The 24,139-nt window shown below is 36.9% G+C and overlaps 1 protein-coding gene across 1 annotated transcript; it reads left to right on the forward strand.

The window, feature by feature from the left end:
• Positions 1–1,857: 1,857 nt before the first annotated feature.
• Positions 1,858–20,003, forward strand: tmem59l (transmembrane protein 59-like). Its single transcript, XM_059341894.1, has 8 exons — positions 1,858–2,140; positions 3,446–3,551; positions 4,310–4,404; positions 5,139–5,291; positions 15,646–15,751; positions 16,445–16,559; positions 16,903–17,020; positions 18,300–20,003. Exons 1-8 carry the CDS (start codon positions 1,976–1,978, stop codon positions 18,456–18,458), a joined length of 1,017 nt encoding a protein of 338 aa, XP_059197877.1. The 5' UTR covers positions 1,858–1,975; the 3' UTR covers positions 18,459–20,003.
• Positions 20,004–24,139: the final 4,136 nt, after the last annotated feature.

The raw sequence follows: 24,139 nt of genomic DNA on the forward strand, positions 1-24,139 counted from the left end.
TATATATATATATGTCCAGCTCCAGGTGAGTGTATTGTGTATAGTGTATAGTGTATTACACTAAACACTAAAATAAAAATATACCAAGAAACATCATTAGAGTTATCTTTGTGTTTTTAGATCAATTGACACGAACATCCGTTAAATGTACCATATATGATATAATAAAGTCATTGAGTGTAACTAATTATATTTACTTTTATATAAGTAATGTACTTAGGCCTAGTGAATTATTTTAAGGTTCTTGCATTTTACTTTAGCATTGTCATTTTATGATAATTGTGCTTTTACACCACTACTTCTACATTGTACAGACAGATACAACATACACTTTTAATATACAAAAATATGATAAACTAGTACTATTTAAAAATATTCTTTGTTATAGATGCATCTTTCTAACAGCATATAAATAAATGAGAATTAGTTCCATCTCAGCTTCAACATTAAATTGCTGTTATCAACACAACTAATCCAATAATGTTTTTATGTAACTCTCAAAGGAGCCATTCTGCATAATGAGTTATTTTTATGACTTTTTCTAAAGGATCTGGTAACTTCGATAGCTGATTTAATTATTTATGAGACTTAATTAACAACAAAGAAAAAAGGGTGTAATGATAAAAGATTTAAAAAAGCATTCCTATGATCACAGTAATCATTAGGACAGTCACCATCATGTTAAAAAAGAAACTTTATTGCTGTTGTAAATAGACATTTACATTTGTTTACATATCATGTTCTTTATATTTATTTATTATTAATTATTTATGTCATTCATATATCATATATGTTTTATACTGAGTAACTAATAATTGTAAACTTAGAATAAACAAGAAGGTAAATAATAATAAAGTTGGAAAAAAGAAAGAAAAGATAAGGAAAAAATGGTAAGAAGGAAATAGAGTAGGTTAGTGTAATGATGTAAATACATACACTTGCATAATCAGGGCTATCCCATAAATTCATACCTAAATGTACATAAATAAAAATAAAAATATAAAAACCTAAAAAACAACAACAACAAATGAATAAGTTGAAAAAAGAGAATGATTATTAAGACACTTTTTATAAACAATGTTACAGAGTGTGAATGCTTTATTTAGGTTACAAAAAACAACAAAAAACAACAACAACAAAAAAACAAAAACAAAACAAAGACAAAATAAAATCATGTTTTTTACAAAAGAATCCATCAGACAGCAACCGAAAAAGGAATAGGCTGAAGCCCCAAGGCTTATTTTTGCCTCTCCTGTACCATCTACATGTATACATTATATACATTACATTAACTGAATAATTCACATCGTTACAAAACGCATAATAGCTTAATCTGAAAAATCAAATTCAATCAAATTTCATTGTAACCCTTGATGATTTTAGATTTTAAAGTTTTAAAGTCTTCTTGAAAACTAACATAGAATTACACATCTTTATTTCATCATTTAGTCCATTCCATAATTTTTGAATCACAAATAAACCATCAAACAGACAAATGAAACGATGAGGAAAAATATATTATATTATTTGTTCTTCAAAGAAGTCTCTCCTCAGCTGTGTTCCAGCAGGATCTCTACATTCACTGGTTATTGTGACATTGATTATTTATGAACTGTCAATACTTGAACAATCGCTCCATCTGTGAGCTGTGTGCAGGACATCTGCTGGCCCTTTTCAACTATCTGACACATTTTTATGAATGTCATCACTGCCACATTGTGCACTGCAGTGAAGGCTGCAGGTTGTGTGTGTGTGTGTATGTGTGTGTGAGATTTGGGGGGAGCAGCGTGTGCGTGCTGATGATGATGATGATGCGCGTGACGCCACGAGCAGAGGCAGATCAGCGGAGCAGACAGGACCCTGGCTGAGGCAGCAGCAGCAGCAGCAGCACCGCACCAGCAGCGCCGCCTCAAAGGAGCTCCGTGCTGCTTGACGCTCGACTCTCCGCTCCTCTTCTGCTCCTCCAGGGTTAGAGATGCTCCGGCTCGGCGGCAGGATGTGCGGCTTCTCGGCCCTGCTCTCGGTGCTTGTCGCCGGGCTCGCGGCGGCGTCTTCGGATCTGTTTGACAACCAACTGGGCGACATCAATTACTGCAAAAAGCAATGCCAGCTCACCATCAAAAACAAAAGCCCTGCTAAAGTAAGTTATGTGTGTGTGTGTGTGTGTGCTGTAGCGTAGGCTGTCTCTGCAGAAAGCTGCATTATCAGCAACGAGCTGCTGTCCGACATTTCAGAGCCTGCACCGATACACAGACTTACACAATATATTATGCATCGAAAAAAAACTCTGTATTTACATGTAGAATACGACAGAAATGTGTTTGTGTCTGTGCGTAATGACATGCCCGCTCCGTTTTTTTTCCGCTGCATCCTCTTTGATGCTACGGCGCACACAATTAGGCCGAAAGATGGATGCAGCTCATTTTCTTCTGCACCTTACAGACTCGTCCAAGAAGTGAGCTGCATTCAGTCAGCTCATCTCCAGATGCACTCGCTTTAAACTGCGCCAACAATTGATCATTTCTTAATCCGCAATTAAGATCGGCCAGGGAAGGCGTATATAGCGCAGGCTGTAGGGGGATCAGGGAGACTATGATGAACCATGAAACAATGATCCTTTATTGACAGTTTACACAGCATCCTTCTGCTTAGAGGAGGCCAGACTGGACCCCAGCAGGACGGTAGGTAATGGCTGTGCATCTCACCAGGAGTTTCTGTGCTTATGAGCCTTGCCTAGATCTCTAGTGTCGGATGTTTTTCCTCCCACCACCTCCTCCTCCTCCTCCTCCTCCTCTGCTGCCTTCAGGTGTGGTTCAGGCATCCTGCAGGGCAGCAGGAGCAGAGCTGCAAAGCAGATCACCTGCATTTAAAGATTGTGATTGAAAACGGGCGAGTGCTTGAGCACATATGTGTCGAGTTTATTGGCCAACATATTGTGCAGTAGCTGCAGAAATAAGAAGCTCCAAACTATAAGGCATAAGGTTTCATGCTTTTGGAGATAAACACCTCTCTGTGTGAATAAACAGGGACACGCAGTGAAGATGATGACAAGCACAAGGCTGGAATAAAGCGTCCATGGTCGCGGTCAGGGGATCTCTTTGTCTCGCCTGTTCCCGGAGAGGTCAACAGAGGGCGCTGTTTCCTTATTCCAAACCGAGAGTGAATGCATTATGACAAGAGGAAGTACAGCAATGTGCATCTTCCTCTCTCACCACATAATTTTACAGCACTTTTTTTATTTATTTATTTTTTTTACATCTGGCTCATTATCACTTGTTTTTCGTTTATGACAGGCTATAATACAACAGCCTGCATCATGTCATTAAGAGCTGCCATAACACATCTTTGTCATATTTTCTAACAGCGGTATCTTGAGTTTATCTAAGAGTACAGGAGACAACTCTAATTTTGCATCCCCTCTATCTTCTCCCTGTCTGGCTGCTAGGACTCCATAATGAACGCCTGTCACCGCGGCTGTCGCCTCTACTCCATCTGCCAGTTTGTAAATGGCAACGCCGGCTTCAATACCAGCAGGGAGGAGTGTCAGGGAGGTGAGTCAGTGTGTCAGGCTGTCTGTTTGAGTGACTCTGCTGGTCTTACAGTCTTACCGAGCAGGCCGAGGCCAAAGTTTAAGCTGCTGAGGCCTCCATCCTTAATATGTTGAGTGAAAATGAATGGCAGTGGACCAAATCCTACTAAAAAATCTAAATGTAGGCAGTATGATTCATTTGAATCTACAAAGTGCAACAGAATGTGCAGGATTAACTTCTTATTCCAGCGATTTCTACCTGAATTGCATCTTAAAACCTTGAAAGATTAAGTCCTGTTGACAAGACAGGATTTTTTTTTTTTTTTACCTCAACATCAAAATGTCGAACACAACAGCTCTGCTAAATATTGCTGTGTTTTCTAAAAGCTGGCAGACTCAGTGGGTGTTTTCTGGGTGTTTGAGGCTGTTTCGTCCTGTTTGAACTGCTGTATTGGAAATCAATGATGTGATTTGCTGTCCAGACAGCAGATGCCCCGTTGCCCCCTGTTTCATTCACGGCAACGTGATGTGAATCGTCTCCGCGGGGGCCAACAAATACATCTCCCTTGCATCTTTATCTCTCTTCCCACATAAACAGCCTGTATCTGTTTTATTCGTCTTATCTCCGGACTGTAATGCTTCTTGCCTCCTCTCTTTTGTGCTTCTTCTCTCTTTTTGCACTCCCAACCCTCTTCTTCTTCTTCGTCTTCTTCTTCTTCTTCTTTCTTTTTACCTTCTTTCATGCTTCACAACTATCTCTCTCCCTCTCTCTCCCTCCAGCCTGCCAGGAGGCATATATTAAGCTGCTGGAGCAGGAGGCCTGCTGCACCGGCTGTGCCAGCCAACCCTCTGAACCTGAGATCAAGAGGAGGAAGGTGAGAGATGCTGCACACACAAACACTGGAAATGCATCTGGAAGAGCCAAAGTGACTCGGCAGTGGCAGTTCTACACAGGGGCCTGTGTCAAATTAATAATAAAATGATCAATTTATAACAATGAACAATGGAACAATTCTAACCTTTTTTTTGTTCAAACAATATCTCATTGTACACAAAACGAACCCAGAATGTTACATTGTATAATAGTTTAACTCTATGGAGTCTTAAAGGGTGATTTTGTCCATTTTTGAATCCTTTTCATGTCTTTACGTGTCATTTTTTGGTAATTTTGTGTATTTTTTTGGTAATTTTGTGTCTGTTTGTTGTGTCTTTTTTAGTTATTTTGTGTCCTTTTTTTTGTCATTTTGTGTCTTTTTTGTCATTGGTGTCATTTATGTGTCTGTTTTAGTTATTTTGTGTCTTTTTTTGTCATTTTTATGTCTTCTGTGGGTTGTTTTTTGGTTATTCTGTCTTTTAATTTTGTGTCTTTTTTGGTCATTTTGTGTCTTTTTCAAGACATTCAAAGATTTTGAATGCTTAAATATCATCTTTGCCCTTTTTTCATGTGCCAATGCCCCTCTGATTAAACACTGGCCCCTCCTTGGCCCCCACAGTAAAACTGGTCTAGAACCACCACTGTGACTCGGGATGTCTAAATGTTAATAGCACAAGGAAGAACACAAATGTGCACATCCGGTATACTGAAGCACAATGCTGTCTCTTCCTGCAGCTCAGGGCCATGACCCTCCGCCCGAAGCCCCCCTCTGTGATGGAGGCTGTGTCCAGCTGGTGCAACGACATCGTCAGCTCTGCTCAGAGCTTCATCTCCTCCACCTGGACTTTCTACCTGCAGGCTGATGATGGCAAGGTTGTGGTTTTCCAGGTAAGACACATTCAAAGATAAGCACTTAAGGTTATAGTCTGATAGGGCAAAACTGAGAAATATATGGCAAAGTAGCAAGAAAACTTGGAATACATTGTTAATGTGGACAGATGTTGATGTAAAGCACACACCATGTGTATAATACTCACACTCACAGCAGACATGCACACTTTTTAATTTATTGCTTGTTAATTAGATGCATACTCACACATGCATATGCATGCATAATGTATTATTATTATTATTTGTATTATTCATTTATTTATCTCTGTGTATTTAAGATTTATTTTATGATTTATATATGCGTGATTAGATTTGTGTGTTTTAAAAAAATATATTTATATTATTTGACTTTATGTTATTGTTTTATATACAGCATAGGAGTCATTTTATTTGTCGCCACAAGTGTGACAATATTTACATAAAATATACATTTAAAAATAATTTTATTGTACTCAGAAAGCTGCTAAATGTTCATGTAAATGCATTTTTTGCTCTCTATTCACATTTTATGTAACCTGATGGTTTTTTAAAGGTAAACCCAACTAAAACATTTCAGATTTGCTACACATGATGCTTTTTGTTGTTGGCAGCAGTAGTATGTTGATAATATATAGAAGAAAAACTGTGTAGTTGCAGTGAGCTGCAATGGTTCCTGCTGTGAACTGAAAAAGAAAATCTACATTTACCCAAGCTTAACTTGAAAATACGCTGACATGTGATCTCTGCACCTGCAGCGCTGCACAAAAATAAAGCAGCAAAGTCAACTTTTAAAATTTAGTCCACCTCTAATTTTGGTTGAAGCTAATCCAACACATCATACAAAATCCTGTCAGTAAACAAATGCAAAGAAAAACACAAAATACACTGTAATGGTGTCAACATGTGTATTTCTGCAGTCTCTGTATATGTTGCATGAATCAGAATTAATAAAAAAAAAATCACATGTAGTCACCTTGTTATTCTGAATATCTGCACTGACAGCAGATTTACTGCTTTGCTGCAAAAGACACAAAAACACTAAAATGTCCATAAATGAACTGTCCTCATACATTATATTATGGCTCACTGAGGCATGATGGTGGCAAACGAAGAGAGTGATATTTACAAAGCTTTTTCATGTTTTTAACTGGAGGTTAAAAGCAAGCAAGTGGACCATGATAGATTATTAACTGGGCTGACCTCTATTTCCTGTTAAGATAGTGAAATATATCCTCTCAGCTATACTCTGCTGTAGAGCTTGGGTCACTGCCAAAACAACTCACAGCCCATTTTAGAGTCGGTGCATCTGTGAAGGTTGAGTGAGCAAGGGCACGCAGCGGGGTAGGGACAAGGTGGTTGAATCCACAGAGCTGCAAACCTTTCTTTTTTTCAGCACTTTAATTGTTTATAAATGTCCTTTTAAATTATGTCACTTCCTTCAGTGCCATGCATATTTGATAAGCGGCAGGGCTAGCTGTGCTGAACTCGCCTCAGGACGGAAACTCACTGCAAGATTTAGTGGACTCCACTCGTGGACTGCACTAAAGAATAAAGCTCTGGCTGTGACAAATAAATATTCAGAAATTGTTTCTGGAATTTGAAAAGGAAGAAGGAGGTTATATTTTAGCCCTGTTGGCTTATCTGTTGGTTGAATAACTCAAAATCTGTATAAGTGGTTGAAAGGCCATTCATTACTTTTGGTCCGGATTTGCTTTTTACTACTGATGAATGACTTCATTCAGGGGAGACACTACAGCTGAATAATATTGTTTACATTAAGATATTTAATTTTGCACATCAGGCAGGCCTCCTCACTGTCCGCTTTTAAAAAGAATCTTAAAACCCATTTTTATTCACTGGCTTTTAACTCAACATGAGCCTTTGTTCTGTTTTTATTTGTTTTTATTTGTTCTTTGTGGTTTTTTAAAATTAAGACTAATTTTAAAATTGAGATTCATTTTAAAACCCACTTTTATTTATTGGTTTTTACCCAGCATGAGACTCGCTTTGTTTTAGTTGTTTTTGCTTGTTCTTTGTTTTTATTGTTGGTCTGTCCTGCCATGTACAGCACTTTGTATCAGCTAACGCTGTCTTAAAGGGCTCTATAAATAAAGTTGATTTGATTTGATTTTGTATTCAGAGACAGTACATGTGAATACAGTAATAATATTTAACTTGAAAGGTATCACCATGAAATTTCCCTAGTTGACAACTAACATTAAGACATTTATATTTTGTATTACAAGTTTTCTGAAATGTTTTGTTTAAATAAGCAAATGAGACATTATCCAATGCTAACTGTTGGTAAAATTAGGATAAAACTACAAATGCAGAAGAGAGAGGCAAAGTGCAGTAAAATAAACATCTAAATGTGTATTTTGGATGTTTTCTTTTCCCTCCCGTCCGAAAGAAGACACATTATAAAAGAAAATAACCCTAAATCTCTCCTTCAGTCTCACATATCCAGTGATTAACTGTCACTTCATGTATATTTTCATGCAGATTTAAATTAAACATTTCTGCACATTCTCTGTTATTTAAATTTAAATGAAGAGGTTTTTGCAGGCAGCTGGCAGAAACACATGCTCTTTAGATGAACTTGGACATGTTGCTAAGGTCAGTGCATGAAACCACCTATACATTAAAGCTATAATAAGTTTTGGTTTGCCTAACCACCAGACTACCTAACCATATCCTCCAAAAACTGGTCAGAAACCTGCGTCCCTGTCAGGGGTTTTCCCGTATGTGACTTTGATGGCATTTTTAGCTCCATAATTAAAGGGCTCAATAGGAAATGACAGTATTCATGCACCATAACCATACAGAAGAGCTACTGTATAACAGAGGAGGCTTTTATATGCTGAATTTCACTATTAGGTATAAGAAGCTGTGTGCAGACACCACCTCATACAGAGATGCAGCAGCCGCAGAACATGAAATTACCAACGTTTCTTTTGGACGTAGTGATGGATGTTTGCTCTTTATGGAAGTGACATGCAGGCTGAAGCAGCGAGGGGAAGCCAGGCTCCACGGGGCTGTGAGAAGACTATCAGGCCTGTGTTTAGTGGGGAGCTGGCAAACCGCCACCAGGTTGACAGATTGACTCTCCGCGTGTTGAAACAACAGAAAAAGTCCAACTAAATTGAGGGATAGCAGGGGACACACACACACACACACACACACACACACACACACACACACACATTCTTGCACTTCTATCTTTGTGAGGACCCTCATTGGAATAGTGAATTCCCTTGCAAGGTCATAATAGTTTTGGATTTTTCATTAGTTTTAGTTTTAATTGCGTTGTGATTTTTTTGTTTTCCAATTCAGTTAGTTTTAATTAGCTTATAGAGTGAGTTTGCTAGTTTTAGTTTCGTTTTTATTAGTTTTAGTGTTAGTTGTAGTTTTTTCTAATGGGGTATTTGTTGGGTGGGAGATTAAAAGAGGTCACAGTAAATTTTGCCTTTATTTCCTTTGTCTGATCCATCTTCATTATGTATGAAAAAAGGACATTTTCACTATAATTTTAGTTAGTTTTGTAACCACACAATACAGTTTCAGTTAATTATCATTATCATGTAACCTTTAACCCTTAAAACAAAGTCTGAAATCTCAAAAAAGCCTTTAAAGAAGTGAGGACCGGCCGAAATGTCCTCACTTTGCAAAAATGTCCTCACTCTGTTGGTTAAAAACCTGTTCTGGTCCTCACTATGTAGGAAGTACAAGAACACACACACACACACACACACACACACATACTGGTTTACATAGATCATGGGGACTCCAGTTTTAATCATCACTTGTGAGGACCACCCTTTTTAGAGGTTGTAGAGAGCTGAAAAAAATGGAGTAAACTTGCCACATCTTAGTTAGCCTATACGCGCCTTCAAACCTCTGAAATGACGTGATGTTTTAATCAGGCTTTATGGGGACATCCGGAAAAAACAGTAAACATGCTTTTAGGGTACATCATTTACATGAATTAGCATATTTCACACAGATTATTTAGCGACTAATGGGGACCCACTTTTACATAAAACAATGAAAATTAGTTACTTTTCAATGAAGCCAATTCTATAATAATTGGCATTTGCAAAAAAAATATTGAGTAGAGACAGTTCAAATGATGTTGAGCTTTAGATGTTCATATATTACAAATCATTTTTTATACTAAATGTATTGATGTCATTGTGTGAAAATATTTTCGTTTGCAGCCTTTTTTACATGGACAGTTTGTGTCAAAACTAGTTTTTATGAACTTTCTTCAGCTGTGGTTTGTTCAATGTGAAATATACCTCTGCAACAACCTACACACACACACACACACACACACACACACACACACAAGCCAGCGCTGTCTGCCGTATAAATTATGTGGGTGTCCATAAAGAGCTCACTGTTGTGTTTGTGTGACCTCAAGTTGTGAGAATGACTAGTTGTGTGCATCATAAACAAACATCAGTGGCAGCAGTTAGTTCAGATAATAAGGGTGGAGTAAGTCACTTTTAGGTCACAACTGGGGCTTGTCACCCAGTGAAGGAAAAAAATAAAGATAACTTGTAATTTTGAGGAAACTCTACCCTTTACCTCAGTCATTGCCTTCTCACCAGCCTCTGGTTATTTTGACAAATCAGCCCGTGATGGTGCGACAGAGCGAGAGTGTTTGGGACAAAAGTGAGACGATTAAAGACTTCCTCCAACTGAGCTGTGGTTCTGTTAGCGAGCTGGCCTGCAGAACAAATTGAACTCGGCGTAAGGCTGAATACAAAGAGAGAAGCCCCTGCCCTGTTTCTTCTTGACAATTGCATTAGTCATTCTGCCTGAATAGATTTAAAGAAACAAAAAGCCTGAACAGAACAGAGAGATTCTGAGGAATAACAGTGAGACTTTGAGTTATGATGCTATGCTCAAAAGGAAGTCCAACTACTCTCTCAGCGAAGTTTATTCATTCAGCCACAAGACACTGAAAGTGTCATTGCATACATCAAGTGAAGCACATTATGGTTCTATAGTCTGTTTATCTTGTTTGACCTCCTTATCATGTCTGCTTTTCTCAGCTCCAAAGCCATTAGTTCTGAAGACATAAAGGTGTAAAATGTCCATTAAATATACTGTAAAATAAGGCTCAGTAATTTCCTTAAACAGCTGGCAACTGTAGTTTTCAGTTAGCGATAGTTATATCAGAGTTATTCATTTATTTGTTTTTGTTTTCAGTGGTGGGTTAAGACCCATTTGGAGCACTTGTAAGCATAAATGTCAGCAGAAAGTTATATGTAGGATTTGGCCACTACACTACAAACTACAGAGCCCATTTTCATTTTATTGAAGGTATTGTTGAGCCCTGTGAGTTAGCTCTTAGCAAGCTAATATGAGCTATGAGTTAGCATGCTCAGCACTTGCAAACATACTGCAAAGCTTTCTGGTTTATCCACACCCACTATAACACAGGTCGCGTGCTGTTGAAATGCTTTATCTTGACCCACAGAAACATAGTTAGCCTAAAATTGACATTTGACTATTTGCAATGGTGGAATGTAACTAAGTACATTTACTCAAGTACTGTACTTAAGTACAATTTTGAGGTACTTGTACTTTACTTAAGTATTTCCATTTTATGTAACTTTATACTTCTACTTCACTACATTTTTAGGCAGATATTGAACTTTTTTACTCCACTACATTTATCTGCCAGCTTTAGTTACTTTTCAGGTTGAGATTAACATAAAAAACATGGTACATTTAAAGTGGTTGTTTTTTTGTTTTTTTATTAAAAATCATAACAGTATATTAAGTAGATAAGATTAGTCATACCTTTCCAAAATAAAACACTGCTTACATAAATGCATCAACTTAAATAATCTAACAATATATTTAAAATATATTTAACATTCTGAGTGGGTTCACTCTGCATAAAGAGTACTTTACTTTTGATACTTTAAGTACATTTTGATGTTGATACTTTTGTACTTTTTGTACTTTTACTTTTTGTACTTTTACTTAGTAAGTTTTGAATGCAGGACTTTTACTTAAAGTGGAGTGATTTCATAGTGTTGTATTAGTACTTTTACTTAAGTAAGGGATCTGAATACTTCTTCCACCACTGACTATTTGACTTGTGCAAACTACTAGCTGCACGTGAGTTTTCCCATTCTTACTGCTGATGCCTCTTGTTTGTACGTCTGTGTCAACTTTTCCTCTTGATCACTCAGTTGTTTTGGTTCTGTAGCTTATAATAACTTAATTATGGTTTTTTGAAACCCCGTTGGTGGTGCATTTCACTACACAGCAGCATTTTTCTGTTGTTTTTAACAGACAAATTTGACAAATAGAGTCCTTCATGCAATACATAGTCCGGTGTTAGTGAGACTTAACTGTGCTCCATTGACCTCTTTTGCATAGAGGAAGTAGTTTTATTAGTATTTTTTCACTCTGATAACTGTTTGTAAGTAGGATTAATTTATTGTGCAGTAAGGGAAATAGCGAATATCACCTGGCTTAATCTTTTATCTTTCCCGTCTTTTAATCCCGAAGCACTGATCTCATTGAATATAAAACATTGTTTTTTGTAATTTTTTTTACATTTTCTGTGTCTTATCTCCCAATGGAGATAGAAACAGTGTCTTAACTGACCACAGGGGGGTGCTGTGATCAAAGTTCAGATTTAAGGCCTCCAGATTAAAGGCCATCAGTTCAATTTATTTAAACATTTCCTCAAGGTTTCTCTGTTTGCTGATTTATATGCATCAAAATGAATGCACAGCTGGAGGGGCTTTAGGTGCCTTTTTGTTACCACCCCCCTCTCTGTATAGAGGCACAGATACATTACAAGTTTACAGTACTGGTCAAAAGTTTTAGAACACACCAACTTTTCCAGAATTGAATTGAAAATTATGCAGTTTAATGTCTCAGTGTACTCTGAAATTAATGCACATTTGCAACATTTAAAATTCTTTATTGAGCATTTTATGTTGGACTAAAGGACTAAAAAAAGACACAAGATGACCCAAAAAAGACACAAAATGACAAAAAAAGACACCAAAAGACACAAAATGACTTAAAAAAGACACAAAATGACCAAAAAAGACACAAAATGACTTACAAAGACATGAAAAGAATTCAAAAATGGACAAAATAGCCCAAGACTCCATAGAGTTAAGTTGTTAACCCATTTCTTGTTCCCTGAAAAAGGCCTTCTTGTATAATTCTGAAATGTACATTATTTTTTATATTTTTTGACTTGAACTGCTTGAATTTCAATAAAAAACTGGAAAAATTGGAGTGTTCTAAAACTTTTGACCGGTAGTGTACATTCATTTCTTGAACCTCAAAAACAAATTGTATCCAGTCCCAGAAACAATATAATAAGAGAAGTTAGAAAGTATGGACCACTCCTCACTCCTCCTCTTTATGGCTGAGATGTTTCTGAACTCTCAAACCCTCTGTCTGTCTTTCTTTCTTTCTTTCTTTCTTTCTTTCTTTCTTTCTTTCTTTCTTTCTTTTCTCTCTCCTCTCTCTTTCTTTCTGTAAACCAGAGCACCTTTTGTATTCTCTCTCATAATGCATGACAGATGCAGATCAGGCTCCACTCGTTCTGATGGTTAGATCTCCTCAGTGCAGCCAATGAGAATCAGCCCCCTCACGTCTCCCCAAACCTTCACGCTGCCGCTGCATCTGGTTTCAATGCACCCTGTCAGAAAACATGGCTTGCTAGGGGTAATAAACCCGGTTGAGAAATCGCCTTTTCATCAGAGGAGCTTTGAAGGATTATAAGTGTTTTGGGAAGTCAAACTAACCAGCCACGTCTCCACAGTTGTTGTTGTTGTTTTGTTATTCTTGACAAGTGATTGAAATCATTCAGGAGAAAACAGATCAATCATTTCCAAAGTGGAGTATGAATGAATACATTTTTGCTGGGTTCACATTATAGCGTAAGACACAGCAAGAGGTTTCAAAGTGCATTGATCCTCTAAGTGTCACAATCAATAAATGGTGGGAGGTTGACGCCACTGCAGTGGGATATACTGTACTGCTTTAAATGCGTGTGTGTTGTTGCTGAGGCCAGCAATAGTATTGTTACAGCCGACTACAGCTCCTGCTGGAGTGGAGGGAGGGTCAGCAGTGGGGAACCAAAATCCTCTTTTAATGAGTTCTCCAGGGGGAACCAGAAACACTGTGCACATAATGAAACACACAACAGTGTAAATACTGAGAGCCGGCTGTGCGTATGTGTGGAACAGTTGTTTTAAAAGCCATTTTTTCTGTCCCAGTTCAAGGGGTTTAATAAACTGGTTCTGGTGGGTGAGAACGATACTGTGAGAGACAGCTCGACATATTAAACAGGCAAGAACAAAGGATTGAAATCAGTGGATTCAGGGCTGTTTGACTGAGTTATGCAACATCATTTTGCTAGTGTTCAGACATTTCTTTTCACTGAACAGAAGAGGAAATTTAGATGGTGACATTTTTAGAAGAAACGCACATTTTCAGCGGAGGTTTATAGCTTTTAACCCTTTGATGCACAACATATAGACAACCCTCCTAATGCACAACATGGGTCAAAAATGACTCATTCATCCAAATTTGATTTAAAATTAAATGACCTAATACTATAATAATAGTAATTTGTTTCAAATAGTTACTTTCCACACTCATATATTTAATATATTTAACATGTTTATGTATCATTTTGTCACACATACAGTGTATCTGGAAGGTTTTCACAGCGCTTCACTTTTTCCACATTTTTTTATGTTTCAGCCTTATTCCAAAATTGATTAAATTAATTTTTCCTTAAAATTATACACACAATACCCCATAGTGACATTTTTGACCCATGTTGTGCATTAGAAGCGTAGTGATAATAAAAGAGTTTTTATGCAAAAAGTAAGAAATGAAAAACAAAAAATTAGGATGTATGATAATCAAAAACGAATTGATTGAGGAAAACCTGGAATACTGAATGATGAAATTCATTTATTGCAAAGATATAGAAAATTAAAAACTCAGTCGGGTCACTTTAGACCCATGTTGTGCATCAAAGGGTTAACATGAATGTTTTATTTATTTATCATAACTTGGTCACTTCACTATGGTATATGATACCATACTCTGTTAATGGCTTACCACTTAGATATCAATATACTTGTTATAAAAAAAAAATGAAATAAAAAAAAGTTATTCAGCCCTGACTTATTTCAGGTGGGCTGTCAGGCGATCCTGACCTCTGACCTTTCTGTGAAGGTAGAGCAAATAATAATACAGATAAATGTTAGAGTCATTTCACCACAACATGTCTAGTGTTTTGTATTTCAGAGTTGGCAGCTCAGCGTGCAGAGATGTCACCAAAACATTTGTGGCGCCATTTTACACACTGACTTCTTCCTTTCACACGATAGATATGGAATGAAGAAAAATATCATATATATACACTACTGGTCAAAAGTTTTAGAACACACCAACTTTACTTTTATTTAACTGAAAATTATGCAGTTTAATGTCTCAGTGTACTCTGAAATGAATGCACATTTGCAACATTTAAAATTCTTTATTGAGCATGATAGTGTTTTGAAAGTAAAAAAAAAGATTCAAAATCACATTTTATGTTGGACTAAAGGACTAAAAAAAGACACAAAATGACCAAAAAAAGACACAAAATGACAAAAAAAGACACCAAAAGACACAAAATGACTTAAAAAAGACACAAAATGACCAAAAAAGATGCAAAAACACACAAAATGACTTACAAAGACATGAAAAGGATTCAAAAATGGACAAAATAGCCCAAGACTCCATAGAGTTAAGTTGTTAACCCATTTCTTGTTCCCTGAAAAAGGCCTACTTGTATAATTCTGAAATGTACATTATTTTTCAGTTTTTGTTAACCTTACCTTTTTTATTTACCTCTGGCAGTTCACCACTTACCTTTGTACCCTTTCAAGCTGTTCATTTGACTTGAACTGCTTGAATTTCAATATAAAAAAATGGAAAAATTGAGGTGTTCTAAAACTTTTGACCAGTAGTGTATATATATTTTAAAGGACAGCCAGCCCCAATAATTAGCGTTCAAACATGAGAGGATTATTAATACATTTCCTAAATGTCTAACTATTCCTTTAATGCTTGTGTTTTGTCGGGCTACAATTCTAAATGTAAAAATAAAAATTTGACTCATGTCCCATAGTAATTTCATCTCCTGAGGTGTTTCTCTCAGTTCACTCAAGCTTCCCAGCCAACTGTTCATATTTGGAGCTCCTCTGTGGTCTGACCTCAGTGTTAAACGGATCCTTTCCTTCAGTGGTTCTGGTGAATCACTGTGATGTTACTGCTGCCATCATGGCTCAGTGTCTGTGTTGTTGTTTTGTCTTCTCAGAGCCAGCCGGAGATGGAGTACTCCCTGCCCGAGCTCCAGGCTCCTCGATCCAACGTGGCAGACAAACCCTGGCCTCAGGTCCACTCCCACACCCAGAGACCCCACGGTGAGAACATAAACACACACTGCAAAAAAGCCAACTTCTATTTTTTGGCCTAAAACGGTGATTTAAGTTGGTAAAACTTGGAAATATAAATTATTGACATTTAGGGCAATAATGTAAGTTAGCACAACAAAGGAAGCCAGTTGTCTGCTCAAAAACAAGTTAGTGAGTTGTTGTTACTTATATCTTTAAGTTGGGGTTCACAACAAGGGACAATAGTTCTGATAACTCTTATTTCTTTGTTGTGAAATGCGGGAAAGCAGTGAAATTCTTTAGCGAAAGCTAGCGGCTAACTGATGCTAGCGGCCCTGCTTGTTACAGCTACAAGAGTAGCCATTAGCGTATCAATGCTAACTCAAACTTGTGGTCACGACATTAGCTGACATTTCATAGCGGCGTTCCAATCGTGCCAATTCAACACAATGTAAAATTATAAGTTAGTGCAACTTACAGTTGAGTTGACAAAAATCAGAATTCAGAGTTGAGCAAACTCAAAAACAAAACTTAAAATATTTAGTTTAATTGTCCAACTTAAAATTTTATCGACGTTTGTTGCCTTGAAATTTTGACCTCACCCAACTTTTCTTTTTTTGCAGTGCATGCATTTATCTCCGAATAGCAGCACATGCATGTTGCTTCACTACTGTCATTAGTACCCAGCTGAGTTCTTTTTCTTTCCGATGAATCGTCCTGCAGGTGTGAGGGCCCATGGTGAGAGGGGAGCAGCCAAAGCAGGAGGCAAAGGGAAGCACCCTGTCCAGCACACAGACGACCCCACAGCCGAGCACGACTTCCTCGGCTGCATGTCGAGGTGAGCTGCAGCTTCACTTACACTGCTGAAACGTTTAGACTTAACCCTTTGAGGGTTAAGGGGTGTCCCTCCCAACCTTTAAAAAACTCCTGAAGACCTTCAGAGAGCATCTTCTCTCCTATCACCACACAATAATTCTACTCCTTAAAGAATCATCACTAGCACTTATTGATGCACTAATAGCTCTTATTGCAGTATACCTTGATTGTTTGCTTTTACTCTTCCTGTAAGTCGCTTTGGATAAAAGCGTCTTCTAAATGACTAAATGTAAATGTAATGTAAATGTAAATGTTCCTCTAAATCTCGTCACCTTCTTTTTGTGTCCGACTCTTTCGTCCTGCAGACGTTCAGGCCTTCCACGTTGGATTCTAGCTGCCTGTCTCTTCCTGTCCATCATGGTCATGTTGTGGCTCAGCTGTGCCAGCCTCGTCACTGCACCGGAGCAGCACATCAAGACGCAGGTACACACCATTGTTTATGCCAGCTATTCTCAACCTTGGGGTCGGGACCCCAATTGGGGTCGCGAGATGATTTCTGGGGGTCGCCAAATCATTTTGGAAGTCAGCTCTGTCTCCACTGTGTTAAAGTGTTCATGTGTTAATGTGTTTTAGTCTTTTTGGTCTTTTTTTGATCATTTTCTGGTCAATTTGTGTCTTTTTTGGTAATTTTGTGTACTTTTTTTAGTAATTTTGTGTCTTTTTTTTGTCATTTTGAGTCTTTTTTTGGTCATTTAGTGTCTTTTCTGGTCATTTTGTGTCTTTTTTTGATAATTTTCTCGTCAATTTGTGTCTTTTTTGGTAATTTTGTTTCCTTTTTTTAGTAATTTTGTGTCTTTTTTTGTCATTTTGAGTCTGTTTTGGTCATTTTGTTTCCTTTTTTGGTAATTTTGTTTCCTTTTTTTAGTAATTTTGTGTCTTTTTTGGTCATTTAGTGTCTTTTCTGGTCATTTTGTGTCTTTTTTTGATAATTTTCTCGTCAATTTGTGTCTTTTTTGGTAATTTTGTTTCCTTTTTTTAGTAATTTTGTGTCTTTTTTTGTCATTTTGAGTCTTTTTTTGGTCATTTAGTGTCTTTTCTGGTAATTTTGTGTCTTTTTTGGTCATTTTGGTGTCATCTTGAGTCTGTTTTGGTCATTTAGTGTCTTTTCTGGTCATTTTGTGTCTTTTTTTGATAATTTTCTGGTCAATTTGTGTCTTTTTTGGTCATTTAGTTTCCTTTTTTTTTAGTAATTTTGTGTCTTTTTTTAGTCATTTTGTGTCTTTTTTGGTCATTTTGTGTCTTTTTTGGTCATTTTGTGTCTTTCTTGGTAATTTTGTTTCCTTTTTAAGTAATTTTGTGTCTTTTTTTGTCATTTTGTGTCTTTTTTGGTAATTTTGTTTCCTTTTTAAGTAATTTTGTGTTCTTTTTTTAAGTCATTTTGAGTCTTTTTTGGTCATTTTGTGTCTTTTTTGGTCATTTTGTTGTCATTTTGAGTCTGTTTTGGTCATTTTGTTTCTTTTTTTGGGTGATCTGAACTGTGCGTGTGAGATTCTGTTCAGTGAGCGGGGGTCGCGGACAACATGCATGTTAAATTGGGGGTCGCGACTCAAAAAGGTTGACAACTACTGGTATATGCATCATGAACACTTGTGAGGGAAACAGTGACTTCATAAGCAGCCGTAAGGTGACTCAGCACGCTTTGTGTGAAAGTCAATACAAGGTGGGGTGAAGTGCCAGTTTTTTCTTCTTTGTGTCTCTTCAGCTGAGTATCAACGGAGATAAAGAGTTTCTGGACAATGCCCACAAAGTCAACCCGTACCACCTGAGTCCTGTGATCGCTGTCACCATGAAACAGTCGGAGGAGAGCCAGGAGGCGGGGCCGCTGCCGGTGAAAGTTGACCTCAACAAAACCTGTGTTTAGAGGAGGACCAATGGGAGAGCTGCTGTCTTGTTTCCCCGGGTCTGAAATATGTGGCCTGTCAGTGCGAGGGGTGAAACAAACACACCACGGGACTCAAGCAGTCACCAGAATTTTTAAAAACGTATTTTTAAGAGCATGGCACACTCCCGTCATTTAAAATTATGATACTGAAACATCTAGCTTGGTCTTGTTGGTCTGATGGCATTTCATTTAACTTGTACAGCCCAGATTACTTCAAGTCCATCCTCAGATTATTCTTAACGATCCGCCTGCTCATTGCTTAGCGATATGTCTTGTTTCAGAGCCACGCAGGAGACAAGCAGACAGGATTATAGCCGAGAGCTTTCATATCATTTTTCATGTCTGGCGTGGACGAGAGAAGACAAACGCTGAGATTCATTCTAGATTTAATTTTGCCTCGTTCTCACAGGGAAATTGGATTAATTGATGAGTTGCTGAGAGCAAAAAATGGAAATGAAGATGGATGGAAGGTGGGCTAAACATTTTGTGAGCACTGCAGGAAATATAGGAAATTCAATGTTTTCCCAGAGAAACAAAGGTATATCCGAAAACTAAAATACATCTTTTTTCAACCTATTCCTCTGTGTGTGTGTGTGTGTGTGTGTGTGTGTGTGTGTGTGTGTGTGTGTGTGTGCGTGTGCGTGTGTGTGTACATCTTCAACAGCACATAAATACTGAAAACTGGTAAATTCAAAACTGTAACTGGATTGAAAACTGGACGCTCTGTCTGAGAATGAGCAAAATAAACGCTATTTATTTTCCACTCTATTTATTCAGAATCATCAACATCTGTTAAATAGTGTTATTGAAGTGCCATGTACAGTTAATTCATCAGACAAATGTAATTGATCTGTATGTAAAATACATAATAACACAGATTGGAAAGAGACACATAGAGGGGAGATTGCACCTATTACTGTATTATTATTATTATTATTATTATTATGATCATATTATTGCTCTTATATCACTTCAAGAGTTCTTAGCTGTTATATGTGCCACACGCTTTCTAATAGCTGACTATTTTGTATGTCCTAGGAGCACACACTGAAAGATAACCTCTGTAACAAAGTGTAATGCAAAGCTTTTAACATAGACCGTTGTTATTAACAGACTGACAGTCTTAGAGAAGATCTTCTGTTTCCCTCTCAGTGCTTTTGATGTCCTGTAACGCTCTCTTTTCATCCAGGCTGTGTAGACAATAAGCCATGCATGCAAGTGACGCTTCAATAGTTTAGCCTAACCGCCCGCCATGCCAGTATGGCGAGACTCTACTGTAGACTTGTGATTTTTTGTGTTACTATTTACTGTAAGCATTGAATAGAATGTGTAATAATGAATGACGGTATCCTCATGATTTACAGGAAGGACTCCTTAATCAAAAAGCCATTAAATCGATATCTGTGACGGTTCAAACTGAAGGTATATTACCAGGAGTATGATATGAATTTCAAACTGTATTGTTTCCTTTTTACTGGTCTGCTTATTTTCAATGAAATTATACTTACAACATGATGAAATAAAGTGTTTTCATTGTAAATAAATTAGAGAGTTAAGTGTTTTTTTATTTTTTTGTTTTACACTTAAAAGAAAAATAAATAAAAATGACTGCCAAATAAATAATTCATGTTATACTCTATCTAGAGTGTGCATTTGTGTGTGTGTGTGTGTGTGTGTGTGTGTGTGTAAAGGGAAAGGAGACGTGTTAGGCTGATTGATTTTATTTGTTTATTAAATTTAATATAATTTTAATTGTTTAATTTTATTTAATTGCATTTATGTTTATTTTTTTGTGAAAGCCTGCCTGTGCGTGGCACTTATCATTAAGATTTTTTTTTAAACAATTACTATTATATATTTACTTTAATTAAAATTATTTGGCTGCTGTCAGACAGTTTACGTCACATGATGACCTGCGGCAGGTGAAAGGTCATCATGTGACGTGACCTCCGTTTCGCTAACGTGCAGCTGTGACGCAGGACGCTGCAGATGTATAGTGGGAACGGTTACATGGTGAGTTTGTGTGATTTATAACATTATTGTGTATTATTTTATGAATAGGTTCAGCGTTACGCAGCGTCATTAGGCGACATAATTTCGGTCCTGACTGCTTCTTCCGGTCACAGTGATGCTCAACTGTGTTAACCATTTATCGGGCGAATAACCGTATTTGGTAACTTAATATTAAGAGAAAAATGTTGCAAATTTACTAGATTGAAGTGGCAAATCTACAAGAAAAAAGTTGCAGATTTAAGAGATTTACAGTGGCAAATCCGCGCGGAAAATGTCGCAGATTTACGAGAAAAAAGTGGGGAAAAAGCAACTTTTTTCTCGCAGATTCACCACTTTAAATCTCATAGATAAAGTTGTGCTGTATAAAGAGTCATTAGCTGCAATAAGACCATGTGTTTGATGCATGCAGTGAAACTTTTTGGATGTGGATGAAACTTTGAAATCTGCTTTTTGTGTTTGATCTAGTACTGATCTGAACCTCTGAGCGATGTAGTACTGTGTATAGCAGGGATGGGCAACTGGAGGCCCGGGGGCCACATACGGCCCGCACCCTCACTTGAAGTGGCCCTCAGTACAACTACATGCATTTGAGCATTAAAATCTTAAAGTGCAGTGCAAAAATGCACAAAATTACTTCTTGCAATTAATGTTGGTCTGCTGTTCTTGCACTGAAAAAAAAATCACAGTAAGTGGTTATTGTTTATTTGCTTCAAACCTTTTGTATTCCTATTTATACTGTTATAAATGCATTTGAGCATGAAATTTGTTAAGTTACTGCACTGTAAACATATTTAAAACTGCAGTTTCATCATATCTGGTTAAGTGTACGGTCCTATATGTGGCCCTGTGGTAGCGACGATGAAAAATTGTGGCCCCCTGCAGCATTTAAGTTGCCCATCCCTGGTGTATAGTATGCTTAGAAGATAAATAAGTGTAAGTCTTGTGTCTATGACATGTGCATCATATAAACCATATGAACGTCTATTAATTGATATGTTTTGGTGTTTTCCCCTCTGTTGTCAAACTTTATTTTCATGTCATTTGTTTGATGTGTATTTGACCAAAGAGAAAGCAGTCTTCTATATCTGACGCACAGATTTTTAGGTTCAGGATATTGTTAAAATTGGGGATGATTGAAGTTTTTACAATACTAATAATTCTAAATACTAACAAACACTACAGGTAGTCTTTTAAGCAAGCGACTACCTATGATATATAGCGTATGTGTAACGTCACAACCTTATAGGAGTCCTAAAGACTTGTTAAAGGAACCATTACTGAATACGCTCTGTGTGCATTTCTCCATAGATTGAGTGTTTTGATATTTTGACATTGTTTATACATCACCAAACAACAAATCAAAAAAACAACGACCAATCAAAAAACACAACGACAAATCATCATCACTGATTGGACATTGGTCTGTTTGGTTAATGTTGTTGTGTTTTCTGATTTGTCGTTGTGTCTTTTGATTTGTCGTTGTGTCTTTTGATTTGTTGTTGTGTTTTTTGATTTGTCGTTGTGTCTTTTGATTTGTCGTTGTGTTTCTTTAATTTGTCGTTGTGTTTTCTGATTTGTCGTTGTGTCTTTTGATTTGTCGTTGTTTTTTTTTATTTGTTGTTGTGTTTTTTGATTTGTCGTTGTTGTTTCTGATTTGTTGTTGTGTTTTTTGATTTGTCGCTGTGTTTTCTGATTTGTCGTTGTGTTTTCTGATTTGTCATTGTTTTTTCTGATTTGTCGTTGTGTTTTCTGATTTGTCGCTGTGTTTTTTGATTTGTCGTTGTGTTTTCTGATTTGTCGTTGTGTTTTCTGATTTGGTGTTGTGATTTGCACTTCAGGGCCACCGTACCTAGACCAGCTTTATAATCTAAATCTATGTTATAACCATTGGGGACCTTTGAACAAAAAAATAAAGAAGACATTGGAAAGAGTTACAGCCAATATAATAGCTCAGTTTTTATAATTTTTTTCAAAAAGCATATGAAAACAACAGTATTGCACAGTTGAAGACCTAATTCCAAAAGCAGGTGCTTCAATACAGTTATATACCAGTGTCCACTCTTTGGGGAAGGCCTTATGGGCCACTGATACTGGACCATAAGGCCTCTGGCTCACAGTCTACAAAGGTGTTTGTATGTATCTACATAGGTTTTTAAAAATCAAATTATTCGTTTTAGCTCTTGTGTTTTTTTTCTTAACGTGTAATAAGTGTTTCTGTCCACTTGGTGGCAGCATAGTTTCAGTATTTATTAAACTGCCATGCTGAGCCGTCTGTGCCTGGTTTTGAGTTTGCCTGAGCCCATGTAATACATTTAATCATTGTACACGTTTATGCAGCAAAATAGTGTTTTTAGTTAATTTTTGACATAATTTAATGTCAAAAAGAAAGAGCTGGTTCTATGGCAATAGATGACAGATGTTTGCTGTTCAGTTTGTTGTTATGTGGCAGCTTCTCCTACTACAAGAAGCTTAGGTGGGCATAATAAGTCAAGAAAATAAGTCAAGAAAAATAATGGGTGGCATTTAGTCTACAATATACATTAGGTTTGTGTCTGAAGGAATGACAAATGGTCGAAGAAAACATAACAAATGAGAGCTGCAGCATCAAATGAAAGCACATTTTGCTGCTGGGACAACTGCTGAGAGAATAAATGAAGCACCTGCCTGCTTCCAACAGCAGGAGACAAATACCTGCGATGAAGTTCTTAAACTTTGAGAAATCTAAGAGTTGGCATGTACATTTTGGGTAGAATCGTACAAGTTTGTCATTCATAGTCACTGCAACAAAAGCGTAGGGCTGTCTTTAAATGAAGGAATTCTTAGTCCACTAGCACACATAGGATTTTGTCGACTAGTTGATATAACTCGCTTCACGTCTTTAAAAATGAGTTTCCCCACAAAGAATCATGCAAAAGCACCACTTAAACCACAAATATTGTGTTTACCAGAGATGCACTCATGGAAATCAGTTATTCAGCATGAACAAATATGACTAAAATAATATATTTTTAGTCAATTAATTGACTTAGAGGAAGCAGCCCTACAAAAGTGTTGCCATTTGATCAATTAAATCTCAATTTATATATAATCTTGTATTTATTTTATTTTCTTCTGACATGGAATATATAATTTATGAATGAAAAGGTGCTCACAGGTGTTTGCTCTCACTTTGAGAGACCATACAGAAGAGTAAATTTATCTGAATTACGATCTGGTAGCATCACCAGAAGATCTGTGTAAACCAATCCAAATGAGAGCAGATTACACTGTAAAAAATAATCTGTTTAATTTACGGTAAAATCCCGGCAGCTGTGGTTGCCAGAACTTCACCGTAAAAAATACAGTGAGTGGGTTTTCGACTGTAAATTTAAATATCAGCAAAAACTGTAATTTAGACTGAAAAGTCCCGTTATTTTTAGGGTAATTGTGTCATTCATTCACACATCATGGTATTTCTCCATTAACTTTACATGAGTATGTTATATTTTACAGCAAAACTGTGTGTTTTCTACAGTTTATGACAGTGAAAGTTAAAGTTTTGTGCAATTCTTTGATTTACAGTAATTAAAAGTGACATATTTTTAATTTTACGCCCTATTTCTGATGTAATTTGACAGTTTTACTGTACATTTTTTACAACACAACAT

Source organism: Centropristis striata, chromosome 9, assembly GCF_030273125.1.
Source record: "Centropristis striata isolate RG_2023a ecotype Rhode Island chromosome 9, C.striata_1.0, whole genome shotgun sequence".
Taxonomy (NCBI): Eukaryota; Metazoa; Chordata; class Actinopteri; order Perciformes; family Serranidae; genus Centropristis; species Centropristis striata.

What these genes read in the sequence shown, in the direction of transcription:
- tmem59l (XM_059341894.1), top strand. Translation starts at nt 1,976, where the DNA reads ATGCTCCGGCTCGGCGGCAGGATGTGCGGCTTCTCGGCCCTGCTCTCG. An exon ending in CAGGGAGGAGTGTCAGGGAG is followed by an intron (nt 3,552 to 4,309) that starts GTGAGTCAGTGT and finishes CTCTCCCTCCAG; the next exon opens with CCTGCCAGGAGGCATATATT. An exon ending in AGCAGCACATCAAGACGCAG is followed by an intron (nt 17,021 to 18,299) that starts GTACACACCATT and finishes GTGTCTCTTCAG; the next exon opens with CTGAGTATCAACGGAGATAA.